The 25,509-nt window shown below is 41.4% G+C and overlaps 5 protein-coding genes and 1 long non-coding RNA gene across 18 annotated transcripts in view; 1 reads left to right on the forward strand and 5 right to left on the reverse strand.

Annotated features, from left to right (window-relative positions):
- LOC124329250 overlaps positions 1-25,509 on the reverse strand; it is a 409,843-nt gene that overhangs the window by 88,712 nt on the left and 295,622 nt on the right. The window lies entirely within an intron of this gene.
- Positions 10-9,634, reverse strand: LOC124329047 (DNA-binding protein P3A2-like). 7 transcript variants are annotated; one of them, XM_046787994.1, is made up of 12 exons: positions 9,534-9,634; positions 6,681-7,082; positions 6,348-6,619; positions 6,118-6,283; positions 5,935-6,047; positions 5,495-5,863; positions 4,617-4,971; positions 4,448-4,548; positions 2,901-3,227; positions 1,029-1,084; positions 199-967; positions 10-123 (listed from the first exon to the last, which is right to left on the reverse strand). In XM_046787994.1, the coding sequence occupies exons 2-12, from the start codon at positions 6,982-6,984 to the stop codon at positions 10-12; spliced, it is 2,946 nt and encodes a 981-aa protein (XP_046643950.1). In that variant the 5' UTR covers positions 6,985-7,082; positions 9,534-9,634. The 7 variants fall into 7 exon arrangements, with proteins under 7 accessions (XP_046643950.1, XP_046643947.1, XP_046643948.1 ...); XM_046787991.1 differs by lacking the exons at positions 10-123; positions 199-967; positions 1,029-1,084 and having other exon boundaries at positions 2,025-2,978; positions 3,036-3,227; positions 4,617-5,007; XM_046787992.1 differs by lacking the exons at positions 10-123; positions 199-967; positions 1,029-1,084 and having other exon boundaries at positions 2,025-2,978; positions 3,036-3,227; positions 9,534-9,633.
- On the forward strand, positions 9,698-11,513 carry LOC124329133. 3 transcript variants are annotated; one of them, XM_046788168.1, is made up of 5 exons: positions 9,698-9,810; positions 9,868-10,010; positions 10,092-10,267; positions 10,336-11,028; positions 11,093-11,513. In XM_046788168.1, exons 2-5 carry the CDS (start codon positions 9,930-9,932, stop codon positions 11,346-11,348), a joined length of 1,206 nt encoding a protein of 401 aa, XP_046644124.1. In that variant the 5' UTR covers positions 9,698-9,810; positions 9,868-9,929; the 3' UTR covers positions 11,349-11,513. The 3 variants fall into 3 exon arrangements, with proteins under 3 accessions (XP_046644124.1, XP_046644123.1, XP_046644125.1); XM_046788167.1 differs by having other exon boundaries at positions 9,885-10,010; XM_046788169.1 differs by having other exon boundaries at positions 9,698-9,809; positions 9,879-10,010.
- LOC124329228 (iron-sulfur cluster assembly 1 homolog, mitochondrial-like) lies at positions 11,435-12,264 on the reverse strand. Its single transcript, XM_046788291.1, has 4 exons — positions 12,049-12,264; positions 11,864-11,917; positions 11,701-11,806; positions 11,435-11,638 (listed from the first exon to the last, which is right to left on the reverse strand). The coding sequence occupies exons 1-4, from the start codon at positions 12,130-12,132 to the stop codon at positions 11,490-11,492; spliced, it is 393 nt and encodes a 130-aa protein (XP_046644247.1). The 5' UTR covers positions 12,133-12,264; the 3' UTR covers positions 11,435-11,489.
- Positions 12,413-21,397, reverse strand: LOC124329094 (protein shifted-like). Of its 4 annotated transcripts, none has more exons than XM_046788079.1 (10): positions 21,128-21,397; positions 18,722-19,235; positions 16,860-16,957; positions 15,578-15,725; positions 15,290-15,433; positions 14,161-14,403; positions 13,562-13,762; positions 13,301-13,396; positions 12,712-12,927; positions 12,413-12,642 (listed from the first exon to the last, which is right to left on the reverse strand). In XM_046788079.1, exons 2-10 carry the CDS (start codon positions 19,116-19,118, stop codon positions 12,581-12,583), a joined length of 1,605 nt encoding a protein of 534 aa, XP_046644035.1. In that variant the 5' UTR covers positions 19,119-19,235; positions 21,128-21,397; the 3' UTR covers positions 12,413-12,580. The 4 variants fall into 4 exon arrangements, with proteins under 4 accessions (XP_046644035.1, XP_046644034.1, XP_046644037.1 ...); XM_046788078.1 differs by having other exon boundaries at positions 13,562-13,765; XM_046788081.1 differs by lacking the exon at positions 14,161-14,403.
- On the reverse strand, positions 22,594-25,419 carry LOC124329073 (receptor-type guanylate cyclase Gyc76C-like). Of its 2 annotated transcripts, none has more exons than XM_046788044.1 (11): positions 24,993-25,419; positions 24,688-24,886; positions 24,403-24,628; positions 24,103-24,332; positions 23,874-24,007; positions 23,701-23,799; positions 23,514-23,637; positions 23,345-23,443; positions 23,129-23,270; positions 22,879-23,070; positions 22,594-22,813 (listed from the first exon to the last, which is right to left on the reverse strand). In XM_046788044.1, exons 2-11 carry the CDS (start codon positions 24,781-24,783, stop codon positions 22,746-22,748), a joined length of 1,410 nt encoding a protein of 469 aa, XP_046644000.1. In that variant the 5' UTR covers positions 24,784-24,886; positions 24,993-25,419; the 3' UTR covers positions 22,594-22,745. The 2 variants fall into 2 exon arrangements, with proteins under 2 accessions (XP_046644000.1, XP_046643999.1); XM_046788043.1 differs by having other exon boundaries at positions 24,688-24,930.

Here is a 25,509-nt window from a genome sequence, read left to right on the forward strand (position 1 = left end):
GAACAATCTTTACCCATTGGTTGTGTTTATGCAACGAGCTCCAGACAGTCGAATCGAATGCAACCACTTATGCATTTCATCGCTGCTAGCAGCTTCAATGACGTATTCTAGGTTATTGGCAGCCTACGTCGGAGGTGAAAAAGATTCGAAATTTTTTCATAAATAAACTTTTTGCAATGCTTAAAATATGAGACTTACTTTCAGGACAAAGGTATTTTCCTTATCTGGCATTTCTAAAGCTGTTGTTTCTCTGGCCTCTGTTATCAAGAAGCAGAACACTCCGCATTTTGGTTGGCTGGCTTTTGGTGGAGAGAAGAACTCTAGCATATAGCCACCAACAGTCTTCACCAAACAGAGACGGCAACGCTCCCATTTGGGAGTCCCATCTAAGCTTTCACTGGTTAGGTAGTTGACGGTACCTTCAAATAATGACTCGACGACAAGCTTCGACATGCGAATTTTGCCACGCAACAGAAGATTCGAGTGTTCAGGTTTCATTATGGAGGTAGAGTGACTTCCAGAGAGTTCAACTTCATCAGAGTGTTGCTTGTGAAAGAGTCCTTTTCCTTTTCGAAACCCTTTCAAAGAGAAGCGTCTGAAGAATGGCTTGGGACCTGGCTGTCTAGGTTTAACAGAAGGGTATCCAGAGGTAGATGCAATATCTCTTTCAGTATCAGAATAATCACTACAGTCCTGTGTTGTTCTTGAAACACTGCCTGTTGATCTCAGAGGAGATGGAAAGTGCATGATCCCATTGCTTTTCCCATACTTGACAAAGTCACACGAATTCACTACTATGCCTGAGAGTTTTTTCAGTTCCACATCATAGCTTCTAACAAAGAGGTCCACAAAACGTTGAGCACAATCTTGATACAGGGATATCAATGCTGAGTCTGCTATTATTTGGGATTCACTGCTAAAGTGGGCATGAATGTGGCGTGCAAGTTCAAAGGCAGCTGATCTAGCCCTGTAATTAAGTTAGGTAGAAATAATTTACGAAAATAATTTAATTTTTTATGTTAACTCACTGTCTCTCGCAGATTTCACTCCAGACAGCTACATCTCGAGCATCTGCGGTAATCGCCTGAACGGCCATGACCACAACTTAAAAATTTTGACGTGTCTCGCTTCGTAGTTGATAGACTGCTGCTTCCTATTAGAAGAATTAGTGAAGCTCAATGCTTAATGAATACCTCCTTTTGTTGTCTCAATTCCAGACTTATTTAAGCATTTAACCACATTTTTTTTTCTCTTTTACTTCATTCAATAAATCTGATAAGACATTTGCAAGAAAAAAACAATTAACGTATCGATCGAAAGCCCCTATCGATCATAAAATCAGTTCGATGATAGAGAGAATGGGAGGAGCCTGTGAAAAAGCCCGGCTGGTAGTCCGTTAGTGCTGCTAGCCTGCTATCATTTTACCCCTAAAAAAATTGTTAAAAAAAAATATTTTTTCTCGTGAGCTTTGTTGATGTTGTAATTATAGCTGTCCTACTAAAACCTTCCCTAAAATAGTTAGGTTTAGTGCCGTTAATTCTTTATCAAATAGTGTTTGTTTTTCAACATAAATAAATCACAGCGAATAAAATAAAGGGTAATAAATGTGCTTTGATGATTATTCATTTCCCTATATGCGTGCCAAGTTATAATTTCTTTAGGCGTAAACATGTCGTATTCGTGCCCTAATTTGGTACAACCAAAATGTCGCATCCGCGTTTTACATGGCGCTTCTGGGGAAACAATCGAAATGGTGTAGGCTTTCCCCGGAATAGTCTCATTTAGTTAAATACATCGGAAGGGATTAAACTTTGTTGGTTTATAAGGAAATCGAAACCCCATTTTACGATTTTAGGTTTCCCTTTATATGTTTTTTAGTAACAGTCACACCCGCATCGAGCGACTTGGCGTTGACACGCCACATCGCCATGCGGGATTGGCTTCAACTAGATTATGTTCAAACGAAAAGGTTTGACAAATTTTTTGGTTAGTCCAGAAAATGACTAATTAAGTAATAGCGGATGTATATTCATGGACCAATTGTATTACACTGGCGGTACATATCGTGAAAGGTGCGTCGTGACAGGGAAGATGATTGTTTAGGACAGCAGTCGGTGACAAACCGAGAGAAATGCCAAAGTAATATATATATATACCAAATTGTAAGAAAATCGACGATAAAATAATGGAGAACAGCACAGATTTCACACCGAGATGAACAGCTTATACACGCAAAGATTTTGAATATAAAGTAAATAGAAATGATGGGGGCACAACATAATTTCCACGAGAAGAACTAATTTCCAAACATCGTATAGCCTATATTATTTACAGGTAAGACAACTTGTCGCATTGTCGTGTCAATTCTCGAGTGAAACGGGATTTCACGTCCAAGTTGAGCTCTGAATAGTTTAGAGTGGCGTGAATAAGTCTAATTTTATTAGTTAAAGATTATATATATAATGATGTGCTTTACTCAAACATTCACGCGTTACAATCGGGATTCCTCGATTGTAGACGATATATAGCTGGCCCCAAACTAATTGTAACAACGGGTGGAAAAATACAAAACCAGTGATAAAACGCAATTAGAATAATTCACCATCTGAATTAATGAAATAAAAATGATTTCCCCCTCAATTGAGGGAGAAAAGCTCACCGGCCGATTGTTATACAATAATAAACACGTACGTACACACACACACACACACGCAGACCCACTATAACGAACGAAATGGTAAGTACACGTACACACAACATATCAAATATAGCGAGTGTTGCCTATTATGATACACACAATCAGCGATAAATGTCAGAGTATAGACTGGGCGTTGATTATTAGTCTATTCTGAATTGGAAGAGGGTGACGTTTCTTGAAGATCGACGTCACCTGACGTCACCTGCTGCATGGCCGATGCCAAAATGGAGGAGTCGACTTCGCCGAGAAGCTGTGAAGTCACCATGGGTGCAGCCGTCACCTTTTGCCCGTCGCCCGTTAGCCACATGGTGGTACGAGATTGATTAACGTCAAATACCTGCAGGATGTGTTGCTGCGTCCCGTTGGGTCCCAGTGCCAGGACGGGGGTGACGGACAGTCCTCCGACGTTCATTCCCCCGGCTGCTGTCCCTGCTGCTGCTGCTGCTGCTGAAGTTGTCGACACCATGGCTCCATCATCTCCTCCATTAGAATCTGATTTCGGTAGGGACGATATTAAAGGTCCCAAAACCTGATCAATGACAACGGGCAAATATCGCGATTAAAAATAAACATTTAGTCTTGCATCACGCACTCGACTAGAGCGTTCACGGACGCAATAGCAACTTGAACTCGCTGCGCTTTCCTTTGGGGGAGGATGTTCCCGTAATCGATCAGCCACAATTGAACCGGGTGCAAATAATAATAACGGTGATTTAAAATGAAAACACAATCATGACAACATCAAGAAGGAAAATACATCAAGATGTATTGCTGTGTAACAAAGGCAACAAAAAGGAAAAAAAGAAGGTGGAGAAAAAATGAAAGATGTACAGGAACGTTCCGAAACAACATTCAAAAACCAAAAAAAAAAAAGAAAAATGAACGAAATAATAATTTTTGAATTAGGGTTTGACCTGGGTTAAATAACATTGACATCATACAAATAATAAATTACAGCCATTTCTTAAAATGTTTTCTGCATAAGAGGAGAGACAAAGGGCATGTAGTTTTATGTAAAAAGGAACAAGTACACTTTGGCCACGAAGTACTAAATTTTTGACGTTTCCTATACTGTATCGATGATTAAACGACTGACAAATCGAAGAGAGAGAGAGACTTTCGTGTCGTAACACGCAGACGGGATTAACAATTGCGGGATCATCTTCGTTATTGGACACGTATAAATTATGATCTATAAGAGCTATAAGATAAAGATCGGAGTCGACCGATGGGTTTCGCGAACGATTGCTTTGGTGTGTGACTGTTCCCGTGTTTGCTGTGACTAGACTAGTGTATAACCTTGGCCGTGGTGACACCAAGTCGTGACTGATTAAACCACTGGCGGATATTAGATGAGACCCGAAAACAAATCGAAACAAACAACAAATACACAAAACACACATATACAGGCCACCGTGACATGCGTGCAGAAAAACAAATAAAAGAAGGGTCGAATCATGGATGGTCGAACGGATTTTGAAATCGCCCAATTTCTCAGCGGGATTTTTAAAAAATGTTAATTTTTATAAGAAATACGGGCGGTGACTTCAGGAATCGTCGTGTTTTACCATGAGACGTGGCGGCTCGCATCGACGCCCCTGCGCCCCAAAAAATAATTCAAAACGAAAAAAGAAAATAAACAAAATTGCATGCTGCTCATATATATAATTGGCCTCATTGCCATTAAGTAATAACATTGAAAACGAAACCATTTTTGCTAGATTCTTTTTTTGGCTGCTGTCAGTGTACCTGGACAGAAGCATCCGATTGACCCATCTGTGAGATGTTGGCAACGACGGCCTGGTACATGGCCGGGACGGTGATCATTCCTGAGACGCTGACTGGATACGCTGTTGACAATGCATTGATGATTAGTTAATATTTTAAATGAAAAGAGATTCGATTGAGTAAAACTTACTTTGGCCATCTTCACCGGTGAGGAGGATGTGGTGCTGTCCTTCTTGACCAATGGTGGACTCGGTAACGGCCGACAAGTCGACGGTGGTGACTGTCGTGCCATCGGCGGAATTGGTGAGCGTCGTCACGCCGTCTGAATTCGTGACTCCCGTGATTTGCGAAGTGGGCACGAATTGCCAAATCATGGGCTTGGGATTGATGAGGTGATGATTGCGATCAGACTGTTGCTGCTGTTGGTCGTGGCCGCCATTGCCATCATCATCATCGCACTGATTGACGGTGGCCACTCCTTGGGTGGCCACCACTTGAGCTGTTGTTCCGTCCGGCAGTGTGATGATGGGATTGTTGGGATCCACCTGGAAGAATGAATTAGTGAATGAATGAGGATCGACCTGCATGAAATAATCGAATGGAATTGTCAGTGAGTTTCGTTTCATTAGAATAATCCATCAATTGTAAAAATGTCGTTAGATAAAATTTTGTTGGAAAAAGCCAAGGAACAAACCAATCAACAAGGACAATTACTTGTCTATGTTCTCAATCTAAACATTTATAAAAAAGAAGAAAAACAATTTCAAAATGATAAAATCATAGAACGGCCTCAAATTGGCATGCCACAATCAACGGCGATACGTCAAAATCATATTGATGGAAAGCTGGAAACATAAACGAGAAACATCATTTTCAATATAGAAAAACAAATATGGAAATTATAAATATATATGAAACAAAGAAAAATACCCACTTCAAGAATAAAGTAATTGAATTAAATTAAATAAAACACAGAAAGAGCAACCAAGAAACGAAAATAATAACAACTCATGGTGTGTGTATGTATAATTTTTAAGTCTAGCGAATCATCACTAAAGTTAAACCAACCTGAATGATGGACACTGTCCCGTCTGGATTGCTGATGGTTTGAACGACTGTTGGTGCATACTGAGCAGTAGAAGCCGGAGTCGATTGAACCAATTGCTGGACATTCTGTTGCTGTTGAAGTTGGGCCGGTTGAGACGACGGTGGTTGTTGCTGCTGTTGTTGTTGCTGTTGTTGCTGCTGTTGTGGTGGCTGAACTTCAGCTGTTCGATCGGCTTGTTGCTGTTCCGTTTCTGTTTCTGTTTTTATCACTTTGGCTGGACGACTAGTTTCTTCCGTTGCATCTTCGGAGAAGGCGGGAAGTAGGTCTTCCCGTCCGTGATACTTGTAACAATTGATGACGATTTGCCGCAATGCATGCGTCCACGATACCTGCGTACGTGCGCAAACAAAAATGTTGTTTACCCCAAAATAAAATGGAAAACAACTTAATTATTTATTACCCTTTGTTTGTCATCTTCGGGGCGAGCGTCCATTCGGACGTTAGCCCAAGGTACTTCTCCTGGCCACCAAGGCGGCCGTGTGGATTCTTTACCCCATCCGGGTTTGCCTCGGCCTACGACGACGACGACACAAAAGGTTAAAGCAAATATCTCGATATCGACATTGAATTGACTTTTCTTTACCTGTGGAAAACTTGAGCATCAGCGGAATAAATGCTCGCAGCTGGGCTTGCGTCATTTTCTCGACTGGTGTAGGTATTCCGTCTATGACTAGCGGAGGTAGCTCGTAGAGCGATGGATCGTCTTGAGCTGGGGGTGGAGCGTGGTGTGCCAAAGCCGTTTCCAAATCCTACACGAAAAGATTGTAGACATGTACATACGACAAAATGAAATGCAATTGAGGACACTTTTACCTGGAGGACTGTGGATTTGACATTTTTGACAACGTCTTCTAAAGGTTTGGCACCAAAGACCCGGAAATTGTTCTGCGGCTTTCCAGGTGTGGCGATTAATACGATGGCCTGTTGTCCGACCCGAGTGGCGTATTCGTCAATGGTCTGCCGGAGTTTGCGGAGGAGTCTGGTCTGTTGCCGCCGACGAATGGACGGATTCGTCTCAAACGAGTGCGGTCTCTTCCGCTTCTTGGACGAGTTGATGGCCGCAGCCGCCGCCATCCCAACGGGACCTGAGAAGAAAAATTTAAATCAACACCTGCTGCTGCCCACCTATTAAAAGGATCGACTAACCAGCGGCTGCCAACTGAGCGGTGATGTCATCGCCGAGTGTCGTGTTGGACATGAGATCCGATCCATCGTCGTCGTCGTCGTCGTCGAAATCCATGGAATCTGAATCTTCCGACCCGACATCGCCACCTTGTTCGTCATCCGTGTGGTCGGCGATGTCGTCTTGGATGCGTCCACCTGAACAAGCTTCGGCCACGGCGTCGGTCCCGTCAACACCAGCACCGGCACTAGTGCTCCCATTTCCGGCCTCTGAGCCGGCTAGGACGGCCAGGCTTCCGCCGTTACTGGTAGCCATTTTCACCACCATCTAGGCGGTTCGATGAGAATGGATTTCGCCGACGATACACGTTGAAGCGGGACGGTTGAAATGGCCACGAAGAGAAGGTCGACAACCACTTGGAACAACTGGCGGAAATACAAAGACAAAAACAATTAAGAAAACAAAGCAAAGGCCAAAGGTTTTCAAAAATCCATACGATGGGGGATAAAAACAAACCTAACCCAAACTAGCTGCTTTTTAAACGACGGTCAACATAACGAGAGGGAAACAATAAACAAATCTCCAAACATAGAACGGGAGCGCGATGGCCGGTCAATGAATTTGTTAGGTGGGAAACTGCTGCTGTTGAAAATAATGTGAACAGTTTGGATTCAAAACGATGACCCTAGAAGGAGGCGAAACTGCTGCTGCTGGAATAGAATCGACCCGCATCGGCAGGATCAATACGGTCGCCTTGGAAACGGGTGGGGGGGACACACAAACAACCCCACACGGTATCTTTGTAGGATAGAAGGGCGGCCCTTTAAACGAACCCACTCGTATCGATTCACGTGGTTCCTGATGGAAATGCTGGATGGAAACCCACCGCCCCAAGCAAATCATTCCGAGTTAATAAATGGGGCCAAGTAGACTACGTCGGGCGGAGTGTGTGACGTCACGGGGTAGTAGTTGGATCGATAAACACGACGCTTGGGTTTTTTTCTCCTATTGAGCGACGCGATGGGCGGAACAAAAGATGAGAAAAACCCTGTGGTTACCTTGGACGACTCCATTTTACTTTTAAGAGTTCACTTTGCGGCCTGTCGGGTCTAATTTGAACGGGCGACATTAAGTTTAAGTAAAACGATGGGGAAAAGCTAAGAAACACGTGCGACGACTGAAATGACACCAAAGAAGAAGCAGAAGAAGAAGAAGCAAAGAGGAGGCAACCTGTAATCGAATAGAGTTGACGGCGCAAACGACACGGCTTTTGTCCAAGCGCAATTCGGTCCACTACGTCTGCGTCCGCCGCCACCAAACTCGCACCTGCGTGAGTCTCGCAACGACGCCAGTGAGACTGCGTTAGCTTCACCAACTCCCTCCTCCTTCCTTTAGATTGTGTCCGGCTTAAAAACGCAACCCCCCCTCTCCCGAAAAACCCCCCCACACGATTCGTACACGATAGAGTTTTAGGCTAGGGTGAGATGGTGGCTAGGGTGAGATGGTGGCAAGGTGGCGGCCGAATAGACACGCGCAGCAAAGCGCACACACCATCCGGCGTCGATCCGGCGGAACTGGTCGTCCAATGTGCCTTTCGGTGGCGACCGAGATGGTTTCCCACCACAAATGGTCGTGAATTTTACCTTTTTTGGGGGGTGATTTCGTCGGTCGGGAACAACTTGAACAGACGATCCAACACAACTCTGACACTCGTCGTGTACTGTTGGCTAGTCCAAACTCGGCGAAACTCCCTCCCGCTTTATTCCTCCTTCCTTTTTCGGGGTTTAATTCTACCCACCACCCGCCTCCACCTCTCTCTCCGTTCGGCAGCAGTAGTGAACGGAGGGCCTCGATCGATCGCTCCTACCAACCCCTCCCTCTTCGGCCATCTTTGTTGTTCGACCCAGTCCGAAGCGTCCTCTCTCTCTAAACCAAGAGATTTGCCAACCCACCCCATCCCACACACTATTATCGATTTCCCATCGAATCAATTCAGACGAATTTCTTTTTTTTTCGTCTAAAACTCTTCTAATTAATACGGAATATTACGCATAATATTTGTATCCAAATTTTTAAAAAGTAAAAATATTTGTTCATCAACGATGGAAGCCTTACTGGGGGAAAAGGATTATTTTATTTTTATTCGGCAGCTGTTACAACTACGACCCCCAATGAAAAATGGAACCATTATTCATTCTCTACAGCCGGTCTACAGATTTTACAGAAACACAATACAAACTTTCTGTAGGATCACCGTTTCTTTCAGCCACGTAACCTCTTTTTTCTTAATGATAATCGTATTGAAACGGATAATTGAGACATAAATTCTAAAAATTGGAAAAGGCTATCAAATGAATCGTCGTTTTGAAATGGGAAAGGCTTGTCTTCTGTTATTTCCGACAAATATCCAAGACAAGCAGCCATACAAGTTTAAATATAGCGAGCCGATACAGAAATAGAGCGCAAGTTGCCAGATGTGTGTGTGTGTGTGGGTACGTGGGTATAAAGAAACGGTGCACACAAAAGGTTGCATTACTGCCTTGGCCTCCCAGCCATGGCCCAATATGCAGATTCATTTATAACCCTAGTCATTGCAAGGAGATTACGCTTCAACATCGAGTATTGATGATAAAAGTTTCAAATTCAACTGGTTTTGGCGCTAACCGTCCAAAGGTCCTCCGACTATGGCAAGAAATCACCCCTCTGGCAAATGGCCGCCATTGTGATTTGATGGAGTTTGCGCACTATAGAGCACTGCAGACGAAAACCAACACCCATCCCACTCAAGTAGACATTTTGATTCACGACAAATGTTCTCCAAAGGATCTTAGTCATTTATATTCGTTTAATAAGGTGAATAAATAACATTTACTTACGATAGTAAAGGTAGTTTTTTCCAAGCTGAGAATAGCAATTCATCGAGGAGCACTTTTATAGGACTTCTGTACCAAGACTTGAACCAATATGACACCTAGCGGAATTTGTTGGTATTTGATGCTGGATTTGAATTTTATTCGTCTGCTCCTTTTCAGCTGTAAGTCACTAGTTTATTTGAAAAAGCCGTTAATAATCGTTTACTTCTCCTTAGTGTTAGTAGTCCTTAAGTGAAATCAAACGGAAAGTTATTGAAAAGAACCGAGTCCATCTAGACAGGTAAATAATTTTAAACATTTTGGTTTAAAAGTGAACTCAATTACGTTTTATTCTCAGCTATTTGATTCGTCTAGTCAGTATTGGCGTTGGACAGCACCTTCTTTCCACCTGCACTCAACATGTTTAGATCCGATAATGACATGAGCATGAGTATGAGTGAGCCGCGAATTCAAAGACCTTTTTTGCACAATCATCAGCAGGTATGTTTAAAAGTATTCTGATTAGTCTAAACAGGTAATAAATATAAGGGCCATTTCTTTTCTTATTATTTTTTATTTTAGGGTTTACACATGCTACCGCCTCAAGTGTCTGAACCATCTTTATTTTCTGAAGATATTTCATTTCCTTTTAAAGAAGTATTTCAACCAAGATCAACTGTTGCTCAGACATCACCTGTTAAAAGTCCAGGTTTCATTCCACAGCTGACTCCACTTTCGGTCCTCAAAAAGACATCAAGGTAAAATTCATGAAATAGGTTTGAAAACAAATAGGTTTAAAATTATTTTTAAAAATTTAATTATACAGTTGGCCACAAAAAACATCCCCTTGTGGTTGTAAAACATCTCCATTCAACAATAGTACTATTACATCTCCATCTGTTGATCCTGAAATCAAAGAGCTTATTCAGGATCAAAACAGACAACTTAATCTTCTTCAAACACAAGTTAAACAGCTTCTTCATTATCAAGAAAGGCTGCAGGACAAGCTTGGGGAGAAAGAAAGAGCTAATGGAGCTACTCAAACTTCATCGTACTTTGATGATGAAAGTCCCAACTATAACCCCTCTCCAGTGAGAGTCTTCCCCCGTTCCAACAATGGCTCTCCTTCAATGCGTCAACCACAGGATCGCACTGAAATTACTTTAACTTTCAGAGATCTCCAGCTTGAGACTATTGTGGAACAGCCACCAAGTCCACAGCCTTCTTTTGTGGTCAACATGCAAGACTATCAAGAATCAGTTTCTGAAGAGTTTGACGATAGCATTGACTCTTGTGTCAATGTCATGGAACATGTTCAAAATCTGTTGGCACAAGCCAACACCAAAGAGGTTCAAAGACCTCTGATGGAAAAACCACAGGAAATGTTGCATGTTCTGAATGAAGTACCAGAAAGGCTTTTATTCAACGGCAGTGCTCTCCCGGACAACCCTGTTCGTAAAGTAACAATGCAACGAGTACAAGAGTTAGGAATCAGTTTTATCAATCCATTTCCCGCCAAGTAATTTACTATTCTCGCGTCTAATCAATGTAATATTCTAACTGTGTTCAATGTTTTGTTTTAGTGCTCCTCGCAATCCCATCTATTACCCCCGTTCCAACTCCAGAAACAACCACATTTGGGACGTACGTAAAGAAACGGATCAAAGTGTGGAAATGCAGCGTTTGGCCGAAAAATACCTAGGACAATCGAAACAGCAAGAAAGTAAAAAACTTGACTTTACGTACAAAAATTCCAGATCGGTGGAAATGAGTATGTCATCTCAGCAATATCTTGAGCGGTATGGTCTTCAAGAAGATACGGAATACTCTTCGCGTTAATTGTTGGTGATGTTTATACTCACCTTGAACCAATTTTCATTTTAGCTTACTGATTTTCTGAATATTAAATTATAAATAGAAAAAAGTATGTTTGACTATGTATTTCATTTATTATGTACAGCCCCAATTTAAATTTACTAATTACACAGAGAAACTTTCTCCACATCCACATGTTCCTTTTATATTTGGATTATTGAAAACAAATTCAGAGGAGAGTTCATTTTCAACATAGTCCATTTCGGTGCCTAATAAATGAAGTTGGGCCTTCATGTCAACCAATATTCTAACTCCTTTAATCATGATAACAAAATATGTTAATTTATTTGTTTTTGGAAAAGTATTCTGAACTTACCATCTTGAAGAACTTCTTCATCAAATTTCTCTTTCTTTGAAACAAAGTCTAGAGTATAACTGAAGCCATTACAACCACGCTGCTTTACGCCTATTTTTAGACCAATCTAAGGGGAAAAATTATCTTTATTGTTGGTTGAAAAATTGAAACAAAACAAACTTACATAATCGTTTTTGCCCTCGAATAGTTTTTTCACTTGGTTCACAGCACTTGGAGTCTGTCCAGATCAGAAAAATAAAAGAATTGAAATTGACTTATCTGACCTTCTATTACTAACACCACACATACTGTAATGAAAAAACTTAATCTGCAAATATTATTCTATTCCTTCTTCAGAAAAGAACTTACAAGAAATAGAGCTGCTCGAGTAGGAAACGGTTTCCTAGCTTTAACAGCGCGTACGGTTGCGGAGGCTGCTACACGAGCTGCCATGTCGGATGGCTGGTGAAGATTATGTTTGTTTAGAAATTAGTTGCAGTCGAGATTCGACAATGGAGAATAATTGCATAATAACAAAAAACATGGACCCTTTTATTTCCAGAAGTCACTCGTTGTAAACATTCAGCATTGCCAGATTTCCATAAAGATCAAAATACGGAATTTAAATTGAAAAAAAAAAAATTCGTCGATTAAAAAGAAATAAATTATAATTCATTCATTTCATTCATATAATTCATGATTATATTCCTCAAATAATCTTTGCAAATCAATTCTGTACAAATATAATGTATTAATCTTGTTTGTTATGTTATAATGCATCCATTTCATCGAAAAACACTATATGGCACTGGACCTTAAATGAACATTGCATTTGCTTACATCGTATATTCCATTCAATGCATTTTTACTTTTGGAAACGTGAATATGTTGGTGTATTTGATTAAACCCACACTTTACGACGTCGAGTGATGGATCTTTCTTCTGTTGAATTGTGCTGGCGATCTACATAGATTAAAGAGAATAATCGATTACATCAGGTGTTGTATACAACTTGGCACTCGTTCGTCATACTTCGATGGCATAACTTTCCGTGCCAGCCCTCATGGCAGAGGCAGCGGTTTTGGCCAACGCAGGTTCCGTGTCGACAAGGGCGCTGGCACAGGTGCCGCTGGGCCAGACGTCCAGGTGGAGTCACCTCGCAGTGGTCCCCTTTGAAACCGGGAGAGCAGCGACATTTGTTGACGCCCTTACAGCGCCCACCGTTCAAGCACGGTATCACGCACTTTGCTGTCAAACATGTATTCGTACACAGGCAACGCTACAATGATCATCCACCACTCACTTAGCAAATATGTCAATCGAAAATTCATCCGGCGTGGATGAATTTTCAATTGGGTATTGTTTACGGTAGGTTTTTATTTTTCATTCACTATTTAACATCTTCCAGGGAATAATAAATTCCCCAAAAGTGTATATATCATCATGAAACCTACCCTAAAGAATACCTCATCCAAATTTTGATTTTTAGCGAATTTTGAAAACTGGTTTCACCGATCAATAAATTAAGACCGCACGATAATAATAAGAATCGGCACAGTGGATGGCGTGGTATATAACCTTCATTAACTTTTAGGATGCCTGGGTTATTTTATATACATACTGAACTCGCAGCGTAGGCCATAGAATCCTTTGGGACAATCACAAGTATCCTTTTGTATACATTTCCCGCCATTGAGGCACTTGTCTTTGCATATACCTATTTCAACGGAACAACAACATTTCTTTAATTGAACAAATAATGATGTTTAATTTCATTCAGATCCAGTATTTTCTTAAAAGACTCGTCTTTCTCATTATCATTTGGCCAAATCGCCTCGCTAAGAAGATTTACGTTTTGAATAATAAGTTCCGATTGACTGACCTCCTTCGCAATGGCGGCCCTGAAATCCAGATGGGCAGCTGCACATTCCGGGTGAGGTGCAACTTCCGCCGTTCATGCACTGCGGATAACAAAGAGCTGTGCGGCAATGTTGACCCATGTATCCTTCCAAACATTGGCAAATCTTTTCGTGATTACACCAGCCTCCATTGGCACATTTTTTGTCACACTCTGGATCTGGGCCTACTTTATTTAATTACATAAAAAGAAATTGTCAGATGAAACATGTAGGAAGACATTTTTTGATTTGTTTGTTTCGTTTTTAATTAATTTTTGGCTTGAATTTTCCCCACTGTTGAGTGCATGTTTGTTTGATTAACTTTTGATGGTGTGCCTATAGTGAACAGTATCAAGACTAGAGAGAGCTCCTAATTTTCTGAATTAGTTGAGTGATGTGTGAAGAAACAAAAACAAGAAAAACCAAACTGCGAATGTTAGACAAATAGTAATAGTAAAATGCTCCCAGCAATCAACGACGAGCCGTTAATGTTTGGAGTTTTTCGTGTCGTGGCAATAATTGTGAAGTGGTGAGGTACGGGGGCGAGTGGGTAAGCGGGGTCTGGGTTCAAGCAAAGTCTCACCGTGACGCAAGCCGGTGAATGCAAGTCGGGAACGGTTGACGTTCGATGCAGCTGAGTTCGAAGCGGCTAGTCTTCCAGTCTGACCGTGAGTCACCAGCAACGGATCTGGAAGCGAAGACAGCGGAGGCCAAGCGGATGCGGATGAGGTGGAAGCGTGCGGGGACGGGACCAGGTGTTGGTGGTGGTGGTGGTGGTGGTGGTGGGGGGCACGGATCCCACCCCCGCCGTCGCTCACTTGAGTCACTGCGTTATTATGACCGTATGTTTTCAAATTACCCAAAATCGTCGTCTCTCTCTAAGCTTTTTTAAATTTCATTGGGCGCAGCCAATTTTCAACTAACAGTTTTTCAATAGTTACCAAATTAAAAAAGAATCGCTCCCCTCTCTGAGAAATATTTCAGTGACAAAATGACTTATCTTCATCTATTGTTCTCAGCGTTTATAAATAGACATGAATTTGTTAGTTGAAGGATATAGAAGAGAGCTGGAGGATATTAGCTAATCACAAAGAAAACGAGATGAAACGAGTATCCAACCCTTTTGTCAATTGTACGTTACAATGATGCAGTTACGATTAGAAATCATTGGGGAATCAACGATAAAAAAACTTTTTCATCCCAGGTATATTATAATCATAACGAAAAAGGTTCATTCGTATAAAAAGGGGGGGGGGGAGACGCCAGATCGTAAAAAAAAAGTTCTATTATATTTTTATTACGGAATAATATAAGAAGCGGTCACGAGGACACGAGAAACGCAGGTGCCAGCCGACACGGGCCGTCAAACAGTTAAACGATCTCTTATAACAAAGGACCGTGTGTGCTGCTGCAATGAATAGAACAAAACTATACTTTCCCCAAGGGCAAACTGACTTATTATTTTTCAAAAGAAAAAGTGAGAAAATCTATTTCCTGTATATTACACCCTCGAACACATTATAGTCGCGGCCAAATCGGTTGCCAACTGCTGCTACCAACATAATCTAAACCAACTATCTCTCTCGGTATAGACACACACAATGTCCCATCCTGTTGGCTTGTCCTATTCTATAATACAGCACCGTCGTCGACGTGATTTAACATTCAAGGGAAGACGGGGTAGAATGCAAATGTGTCGATGGAACTCTTACCTCGTTCGGCGCATTCTTTACGGAGCCTCAAGCGAAGTGGAGTACCTGGAAGCGGTTTGCCTTTGTGCGACTCGATCAGCAAGCCGATACTGAAGGAGGCGACTCCGCTCGAATTGCCAGAGCACGGCAGCAGAACGCTAAACACTGATGTGCGTGTCGTTTTGTGATTCAACGTCGAGTAGTCCATAAAATCCCAATCATTACGAAACCAAGAAATCAGAAATGAGTTGAGCGATTTTCACTTGATTGACACAATCAAGATTATTAGGTTATAATAATATAATTTACCTTTAGGCTTGCGCGGAACGCGTCCACGTATCTCCACCGAGACGGTCGGCGGTTGCAAAATGTCCTCGTTGAACGATTGAAGACGATCGAAATGGTAGTAGTACTTTTTGTGCTCGCCCGATTTCCACGTGAAATTAACATAGCCTACCTATATTATACAAGTTCAAATCAAATGGATAAGCCGAATTATCTATACGATTCAATTATTTTACAAAATATCGTGAACTTGAGTAGTATCAAAGTGGAACGAGGCATTTTTTTTGTTTTGTTGAAATAGTTATTTTCTGTATAGCTTTCTAGACTAAACGAAGGCCACGGGTAAAAAGATCCCGCGACTTTTGAACGCGGGTGTCGAGCGTCTTATTGTTCATTCAGAAACAGATATAAAAAGGCAGCGGGCGCGACATTCTGTTGACCAAAGTTGGCCTTGTGATATTTATTGTCGGTGTCAGAAAAGGCCGGCTGGTCGCTGGTGCTGGCGTGATGAAAGAAAACGCCGACCATAAAGAGAACGAGGAGAAAGAATGGGCCAGCAGCAGCGGAGCTCGTTGTGTGTTGTGTGTGGGGATTCTTTTATTTATATTTTATTCCGGCTGGATTCCGAAAGAGGCGAGAGGTGAGACAAATGGCTGGTCAGCAGCAGCAGAGTCCGGCCATCAAGACAACGGGCTAGAAATCAAATTGTGTTGCGCTAGCTGATGGACATGACGAAGAGATTCGAAAGGGTCGTCGTGCGTTCGCCCGGCTGCTGCTGTGTTTCATGGGCGATATCTGCCATCCGTCGTTTGTTGCTGCTGCTGCTGGCCCTTTTTTGTTTTCTTTTTCAAGAAGGTCATTTCCTTCGACTGTCCATTAGCTCCGTGCCATGCAGCAGCAGCAGCAGCAGTCACCGATTTTTATTTCTTTGTCGTCGTTAGTCGTCGGATGGGGTTGACGAATAGCGTGACCGTCTCATCGGAACGTTTCTTTTTTTCTTTCCAGCAGGGCTCTTTGCATTCACATTCAGTCTGGACCCTGTTGAGAATCCCGTTGCTTGATAGATTCCCTTGTTTTTCCTCGTTTCGTAAACGGTCACGAGCTATTCATCTCACTGGGCGCAGGCTAGACACGTTGACGACAAAGAATGACAGCAGCTAATCCAACAACTAATCTACCATACAACTGTGTGCACCGATGCTCACATGTACTACAAATCAAAGACGTATACTTCAATTGCCCTTGAGACCAGAACTGAGTTCTGGTACATCTTTTGTTAGTTAAGAACAAACGATTTATGACTTACCTCCGATGGTATGACGGGCAAGTACTTTTCAAAGTTGGGATCCAGAATGTAAGACAAGACTCGGCCCTCTGCCGCTATGTATATCTCCATGGGAAAACCTGTTGGAGTTCAGCAATCATTAAATAATCATCTCTCGTTAACATTTATCCGCACGAATTTCAAAGGGCGCAAACTGAAAGGTGTTGCCGAAGAGTAGACGTTATTACTAGACGTTTCTACAACACAATTGTATTTTCTGGCTCAATCGATTTTCTATTTGGAATAGGCAATCTTGTGTCTAGATTATAACATCGTGGAATCCCATGCACTACGATCAGAATGTAAAACTTCCAAATGGGAAAAGAAACAAATCCAATCAACGGGATTCTTCATAGTTCTATCGTCTGTGAAAAACCCGAAAGATGTTAACTGGATGGCTGCGTAGCAATAAATAGCATGCGCTAGAGGAAATTTGCACGCAGCAATAACGCACGATATTGCGTGTATAGAAAGCGAGGAGAGATGATGAGCCATCAGTTAATTTTAACAAGGTCGCAGGATCGCCCTTCCAACCTCCTAGCGCACGGGCATTTCGCATCGCGCGTTATTAGTGGAATAAAACGGTGCGAACCCAATTAAAATCTTGATTCAAAATCGAACGACACCAAGAATATATTCAAATGATTGCGACATCCAATTGAAAGTCTAATAGCTGCAAGCCACAAACTATAATATAAAAGGAACTGAAATAGTTAACCATCAAGGATATTTATAAAATGCGGCGTTTTATAAAGGAATGATGTGGAAAGATATGTACGACAGCTCACACCATTCAATATCAAAAACGTTTAACACATTGTGTTTCCAAGTACAAGCCAAAGAATTGAGAAAGATAATCAAGCTGATGATGAGATAAAAGAACACATTTTACGAGCCAAGATAAGAAAACGCTTTATAGATGAAGGGCAAAAGGGACTCAAGAAACGGCCATCGAAATCTTGACTCGAAGAAAACAATCTAGCGCCTCTGGCGAGTTGGGGGAAAAAAAACGACGACGAAACTATGTGCCCGTTACATAACACCCGATTATGTCTATATACCAATAACATATCAAGCAATGGTCGGACCTGAAATAGAAGCCAACTGTTGTTGCGTTCGATGTCGCTTTCACGTCTCCCAGCTTTAATAATATCGAATGCGGCCGGACGTTCAAATATCATTGCGTAATAACCCAAATACGACAAGTTCTAACATGTCAGAAATAAATCCGTAACTTGGAGGTAAAAATTAATAGAACAGGTGTTTCAGCTAATATAATTAGACTAGATCACCTAGCTAATCACAGTCAAGACAATTTGACAATAGCGCCATAATCTGTCATACACTCGTCGGTAATTCTTCTATTCTTTATCGTCTTTCTTAAGATACTCGTCGTCTTATTTTGTCTCATATCTCTTCTTTCATCAGCCAAGCAACTGATTTGCTTTTTCACCAGAAACATTTACCCACACGTGTTCCATGCAGCACCGCACCTTCATATTAACAAAAAAAAAAAAAACTTTTATATCTGTTTTGTTTTTATGTTCCTCTAAAACTGGTGTTGCGCTGATGTTTCGGATGACTCGTTTCTATTGTTAACCCCTTCCAGCCTTTATTGGAAAAATTTCCGATCTAAACGTCAATGCGTTTCCTTCTTTCTTTCTTTTTTAAAAGAATAGAGTGAACAAAAATTACTTTATAGAGAGAAAGTCGGGAAAATGTGGAAAGGAAAGTCATAGATTTAAAAAAAAAAAGGAAACTTAAATACGGTATACTATTCCGGAATAAGTCAAAAAGGTAAATTTTTAAGGTCGAGGAAATAATCGAATCAGTTGCCTGTTTACCTGAGAACATTTTGACTTGTTGCTGATCGATCCAAAGTGACAAATCGTCTTTGTCTTGTTGCTGTTGGCGATTGCGCCGTTCCATTCGTCCTCCGCGCTTGGTCGCCCCATTGTTGTTGTTGTTGTTGTTGTTGTGAGCAACCGACGACGACGACTGGTTGCCAGCAGCGGTGACGTCAGCCGCTATGATGGAAGAGGTTTTGACTGTTGTTGTTGACGAGTGATGACGTAAGCGCACGGGTGATGCCGTCGTCGTCGTCGTCACAGGGGCCGACGCGCTGCAAATTGGCCGTCGTAGCCCGTCCGGCAGGTCGACACCGAGGGCCAGGAGCAAAAGGCCAGTGGCGACGGTTGTGATGATGGATGGTGGCAGTGGTGATGCGACGACGCGAGTCATTGCACACCTCACCTAACCTACCCCCTCTTCCTTCTTCTACCTTAGCAGCAGCAGCAGCAGCAACGGTAGCGTTCGTCTGATGACTCTTCCGTCCGGCTCACATCGGTCATCGCCCTTCTAATCATTTCGTGAAAAAGTCAAGAAAAATCAACAAGCGCCAACCGAAAAACGGGCCAATTGAAAAGCAATCCATCAGACGTGTATACATCATCTCACGTCGATTGAATTTTTTCTCTCTGCTGTTGACTCTTGACTTGTCGTCGTCACTTCATCAACAAGTTTTTCAATATTTCTTTTTGCTTTTTTAGACTCCCCCCCCCCTCTTTCGTGTTGATGTAATAACACGATGGTAGATATATTCCGTAGAGATAAGACAGACGAGCTTATCAGCATGATTTCCGAAGCTAAGAAACACACAGACACACGCAGGGCAACACAGACGAATAAATAAGGGGATGATTGAGTATATTCCGTTTGATTTGACAGAGATGAATGAGCTTAGAGAAATACTATCTTGGCGATGGCGTGGGCTACATGATTTTAAGGTAAATAGCAGACGATAGCAGACAACCAGCCCAACATTCACCGGGACTCTAAAATGGAAAATTTCGATTGGCTCGAGATTGGCTCCATCAGGGCGCGCGCAAGGTGCGAATAAACTTATTTGATTTAGTTTTAATCCCATCATCAGGCTGACGACTTTAATTCGTCGCACAAGTGCCGTGCTGTGTCAAGCGCAAGCCACTGGCTAGAGAGAGAAATGAACCGGAGAATCTAATAGTGAATTAAGAATAAGTGGATGAAGACGACAGCAGAAATCGGTAAAAATAAAATAAAAAAAGGTGCCAGCAGAGGATGTGCGATAGGATAGGTGCGCCGGGGTGTTGAATGCTGTGGCCTCTGGTGTGTATATAGCCTCGCTTGATTTATTCCACGAAAGCCATCATCATTGCCGCCAGGCGTGAGGCTGACGATGCCAATCGGCTGGAAGTGGAGGCCGCCTATATTTTTGTTTTGTTTTGTTTTTCCCTCCGCTTTTGACTCTCTCAAACTTTATTTTTTCTTCTCTTTCTTTCTCTTTTATTCATTTCAGTCTCTTCTTTTCTCCCTTTTATTTTTCCAGACCATATTCACATTGTCCTTTTTTTCAAATGATCAAAGAACTGGGGAAACGGAATAAAAAGCTATCCCCCTTTTTCTCAAATGTTTCATCCTCTTTCCAATGGTCTCTCCATCCAGCAACATAACCAGCAGGGGTTGAAACCTTCGACCAAAAGATCGTCGTCTATGCACCTTGATGAGTTGGCAACCTGAGACTCGGAAGAATATACATACATTGAGTGAATGGACTTTTGACCTTTTCGGGTTTTTTTTTTCTTTTCTCATTCGGACTCTGTTGACTTGTTGACGCGCCTATACATTCGAATCGCTTCATTGGCTCATCTCATCCGCAGCAGCAGAAGGAAAAGAGAAATTGGATGACCGCGGGAATTTGACAACTCGACTTCAACCCATGGCGGTGGAGGAAATTCGATTCCTCTCGATGCCGTGCCATTCGATTCAAACGATGGTAGTAGACACACCTCTCTCGTGTCTCAAACCTGCAGGACTTTTGTGTCCAGTCGTAGTTAAAACGATACGATGACAGAGTGAATATGGGTGGAATCAAATCTTAAATCAAAACCTGGAAAAAAGACAATTTAGAAATTCGGGAAGGAAGCAAAAGCAAATTTTTCCGACTGGGCATCTGAGAACACTGGAGACGAGAGATGAAAGGGGACAACAATAAAAGGAAAAAGGTGGAGATGATTTAGGCGACAGGTTGTTTCCACCTTTCTGCCCTTTCTCCATCTTTCCCAAAAAAAGAAAAGCAAACCCGCAAGGTAGAATTTTTGACATCAAAACAGGGGAAATCATTTGGCAATACACTTTTGAAGCGCACACGTTTGAGAGAATAATAAGAAAAATCTACTTAAAACAAAAATGAAAGGTGTGAGCTGTAAATATACCTGCTGTGCTCATGTAAGGTCGGGAAGTGGACGCGAGATTAAATGGGAAATGTCGTTGCTGAAATGTTAATCGGTTGGAGAAAAAGGCTGACGGAAAAACTTTGTGTCGATTCCCAGTGATGTGTGAAATAACCGTGAAATGCCGTCGTCGGTCGGCTAGCACTTCTTCAACTGATGCACAAGACTTGCCGTACGTTTTATTTTAAAGGGAATCCTCCTCACCACTTTCAACCGATTCCGTGTGTGTGCACTATACGGTATACCAGTCTCTACTAGTGGTAGGAGATGGAAAGGAAAGAAGAAGAAGAAGAAGAAGAAGGAGGAGGAGGAGGTCAATAAAAGGAGAGAAGGAGGAGCTTTGCCTCTTGCCCGCCTCTGAGCGTTTGACGGGCAAAGGACAAACCGCATTTATAGGTGACAGCACAGGCAGGCGGGTATAAAAATGCTGCATCAGCATTCAGCAGGCACGGAAAACCATTAGATTTATTAACAGCTGCCGTATTAAATTGGTTCCAGCACTCGCTGGACGCGTCAGAGACGTGCTGGACAAGTGAAACGTTGAATTGACTACATATATTCCTGTATAGCTGTGGCGATATAACACCAAACGGTGGTAGCTGTAAAAATGAGTTAATTAAACATTTCGCTTCAGATTTTTAGCAGCTGTCAAGAATTTTAAACGTTGGATTTTGTGTGTCACAATTTATGCTGGGTAACTTGAACAAACAGATGAAGTCAGACATTGCACGGGGAAACACAATTCGAATTCTGGCAGACGCTATTTTCCATTTTGCGATATATTTTCTCTTAATAAACAAAAGGGGGGGGGGGAATGGAGGAGTCTGGAGAAGGGTCGCTCCTAGTAGTCGGAGATGAAGCTGACACTGAAGAACCGTCATTTCATCTCAAGTGATGATGTTTGTGCGTGGATGACTTGCGAACTGACTATGCATCTCCCGCTGCTTTTCGTCAGTTTTCCCATCATCACTTCATCATTCGTTACGGCATGGGGCTTTTTGAGAAAATTATTCATGCCAGCATTCGATTTTAGGGAAACCCTTCAATTTTTTGGTTGTTTTTCTCTCTCTTTTTTTTTAAATGACAAGGGTAGGCGCAACTGCAATGCTGTTAGAAAAATCGATAACATTCAAAACAAATCTATTCTCCGCGATTAAGTTTGTGGGTCGATACGGCATTGACAAAATTCATTATTTAGGCCTAATTCAATTTCATAGAGCTTCGCATTCGTTAACGATATGCGTAGGAATTTATCTCAGATCTAGAAGAAAGTCAGGGCACACTATTGCCAGACCAAATAAATAGTAATTAAATTAGAGAAAACTACGATAAATTAGAATGCTATCAAAGAACATGTATATGTAATGAAATTACAACGGGGTGTTTCGAGGGTTAAAGTAACGGTACACAATACAGTGATTCACTTAAAAATCTGGTTCAAACTCTGCTTTTTACAAAACATCCAGCTTAATATCGTCAACGATATGATCACTGGATGTTATAATCTTCGATGGAATGTGGAATATATAAATCACTAGAACAGCATTATAAAATAAAATATTTCAGACAGTGTTACAGCTTATCGCGGAGAAAACACTGGTCATATCCTTTCAACTTCGCGTTTAGGTTGGGTACCAAGAAGCCAGTAGGTTTTTAGCCGACCTTTACCTAAAGCGTGAACACACTGTTGGCGATTCCATTTAAAGACAAATCATCCTGATTAATAATGATACCTTTGATGTAAGTCATGTCACGCTCTTTCGTAATAAAGCCTCCCGTTTTTACTAGGGCTATGTGGCACTCTGAGCTAATTTGAATTTGCGAAGGTTCACCCGTTGTACTCAGTCGCGATGTCATGTTCACGGTATCTCCGAACAGACAAAAGCGAGGTTTATCCAGTCCAATCACGCCTGCTGCCACTGGACCTAAAATGTAAGCGATTTTTAACGAAAATGTGACTCCAGAGCGCTTGAAATTCCCCACCTAGATGCATCCCGATACGAAGGTAAACTGGAAGTGACGGACAATGAGGGATTGTATAACTTCGGAAAGAATTAAGAAGATGAAGGGCCAGCAACGCAGCTTCAACTGTATGATGATTTTCTTGGGGAACAAGCCCTGAAGCCTATTTAAAGAAAAATAATATTTAGACATAGTACTTTGACAATACGACGCAAAAAAGAATATCAATTAGTTTACCACGAAATATGTGTCTTTTACTGTCTCTACTTTATAGACGCGATATCCTTGGACGACAGAATCAAACAAATTGTAGAGATCATCGAGCATGCGTACATGCTATTACAGCCATTCAAAATGAAAGTGGTTAGAAATAGAAATTTACACTCCGATGGAAGAGACGGATTACCTCATGTGGCGAGCTGGTCTCGGAAATTCGACGAAAGTTACAAATATTCGTAAATAGAAGAGTCACTGATTCAAAAAACTGTGGTTTAACACGTAAACCTTTTACAAGCTGATTGGCTGCATGACTTCAAGAAAGACACGCAGGTAACATGTGTAGAAATACCAATAATATGCCACATATAAATTACCTGGGAATTATGCTGGAAAGCAATCTTGATTTTTTGTCTTTGACATTTTGCAAAGCAACGAGTTCATCATCCTCGTTTTGGAAAACCATTTGAGAGTCCCTTTAAATAAAAAGATAGATCTGTAAGCAAACAACTGAAATGTACACCATGTTAAAATTAGTTAGACAACTTACGTTTCATTTCTCATGAGCGAAAGTCGGCAAAATACTTCATCAATGTTAGGTCGCATATTAGGCTTTTCTTGCCAACAGTCTTCTAAACAACATCGAATGTAAAAGGGACAACCAGACTCTATATTCGAATCATCCTTTATTAAGCATTTTACCGTTTGAAAGGGAACACAGTAGTAAATTAGTGATACAATTATTTTTGAAATAAAAGACACAAATAAATTTGCTGTACCTTGATTTGAGGGCGAAAATATTCTGAGCGACCGAATATATTAGGTCTAGAACTCTGCCGGATTTGGCTCACTATAAAACCAACATCCACCGAAGGCGTTGCGTTTACATTAAAAGGGCCCTGCCGATGAATGATTTCATGAAGAATTACGGCAAAAGCATAGATATCTGCTTGACAAGATGGGTAATAACGTTCATTTCGCAACAGTTCTGGGGCCAGCCATAACCTGTCTTACATATGCTAAGTTAGATGATTATAAGCCCAACATATCAATATAAGCGTGTAAGACGGGAATATTACCAACTACAGCTGGAGACTTGTTTGGATTGAGTTCTCGCAACCGATTAATACCAAAGTCTGAGACTTTGAGTCGAAAGTAAGAATTCACCAGACAATTGGAGGACTTCAAATGACCATGGCACAATATGGGACTATGGTGAATGTATGCAAGGCCACTAATCAGGTCTTGAATCATAGAAATGATCACAGACTTTCTAAATGAAATGCTTGCATCTGAAAGTACATCCTGTAACAGAAAATGTTGATTAATATTAATTCTTAAAATAATAGTAATTATGGCAATACCTGTAAGCTTCCTAGTATGCAATATGGAGTTATCAAATATAATTTGTTGTCTTCGAAAATTGCACCAATGAAGGGATTAATGTTGGTATGATGCATGTTTCGCAACAAACCCAAATTCTTCCTAAGCCTCTGAGGCAGCTCCAGTGGTTTGTTTTTAAACAACAATACTGGTTTGACCCAAAATCTTGAACAGTGGTTACTTTTATTACAAGAATACTTAAAGTCAAATCTTTGTAAGCCAGACTAAAAAAAAAGTTACTTCATCATAAATATTTGGTATAAACTATACACTATAGCAAACTTACTTGACTAGAAAATTTATTCTGGTGGTGACGGACACAGTCTTTGGTGTCAACAATCAAAGTTTCTGGTTTAACAACATTTGCCTCTACTCTCCAAAAACACATTATTAAAATAGACAAGCTGACAAAACAAATTCCAATCGGGCCAATCAACCAGATTCCTAGTAAAGAAGATATTAGAAAACCACCGTCGGTATTCATAACCCTTTTTTGCTGATCGTTTAAGGGTCTGTTTCGTCTAGTCGGAAGGTGATTTCATCCAAGCCAGACATGCTTCAGCATATGTGAATACACAAGTCAAAGAAGCTGAATTTCAATGTTTTCAACTTGGAAAAATGAAGTAATATTTTAAATAGACATGTCTTCTTTTTTTTTTAAAACAAAAGTACGTTTTCCTCATGAGATCAAACTCTTTGTTTACATTTTTTTAGTGGGCCATCTATCTGGTGCTATCCGCAATCGGTGCTTTAAAAATCTAACACTAGATGGCAAAGAATTTCAACCTGCACGCACCCTGTAG

The sequence above is a fragment of the Daphnia pulicaria genome, chromosome 3 (assembly GCF_021234035.1).
Source record: "Daphnia pulicaria isolate SC F1-1A chromosome 3, SC_F0-13Bv2, whole genome shotgun sequence".
NCBI classification, from domain to species: domain Eukaryota; kingdom Metazoa; phylum Arthropoda; class Branchiopoda; order Diplostraca; family Daphniidae; genus Daphnia; species Daphnia pulicaria.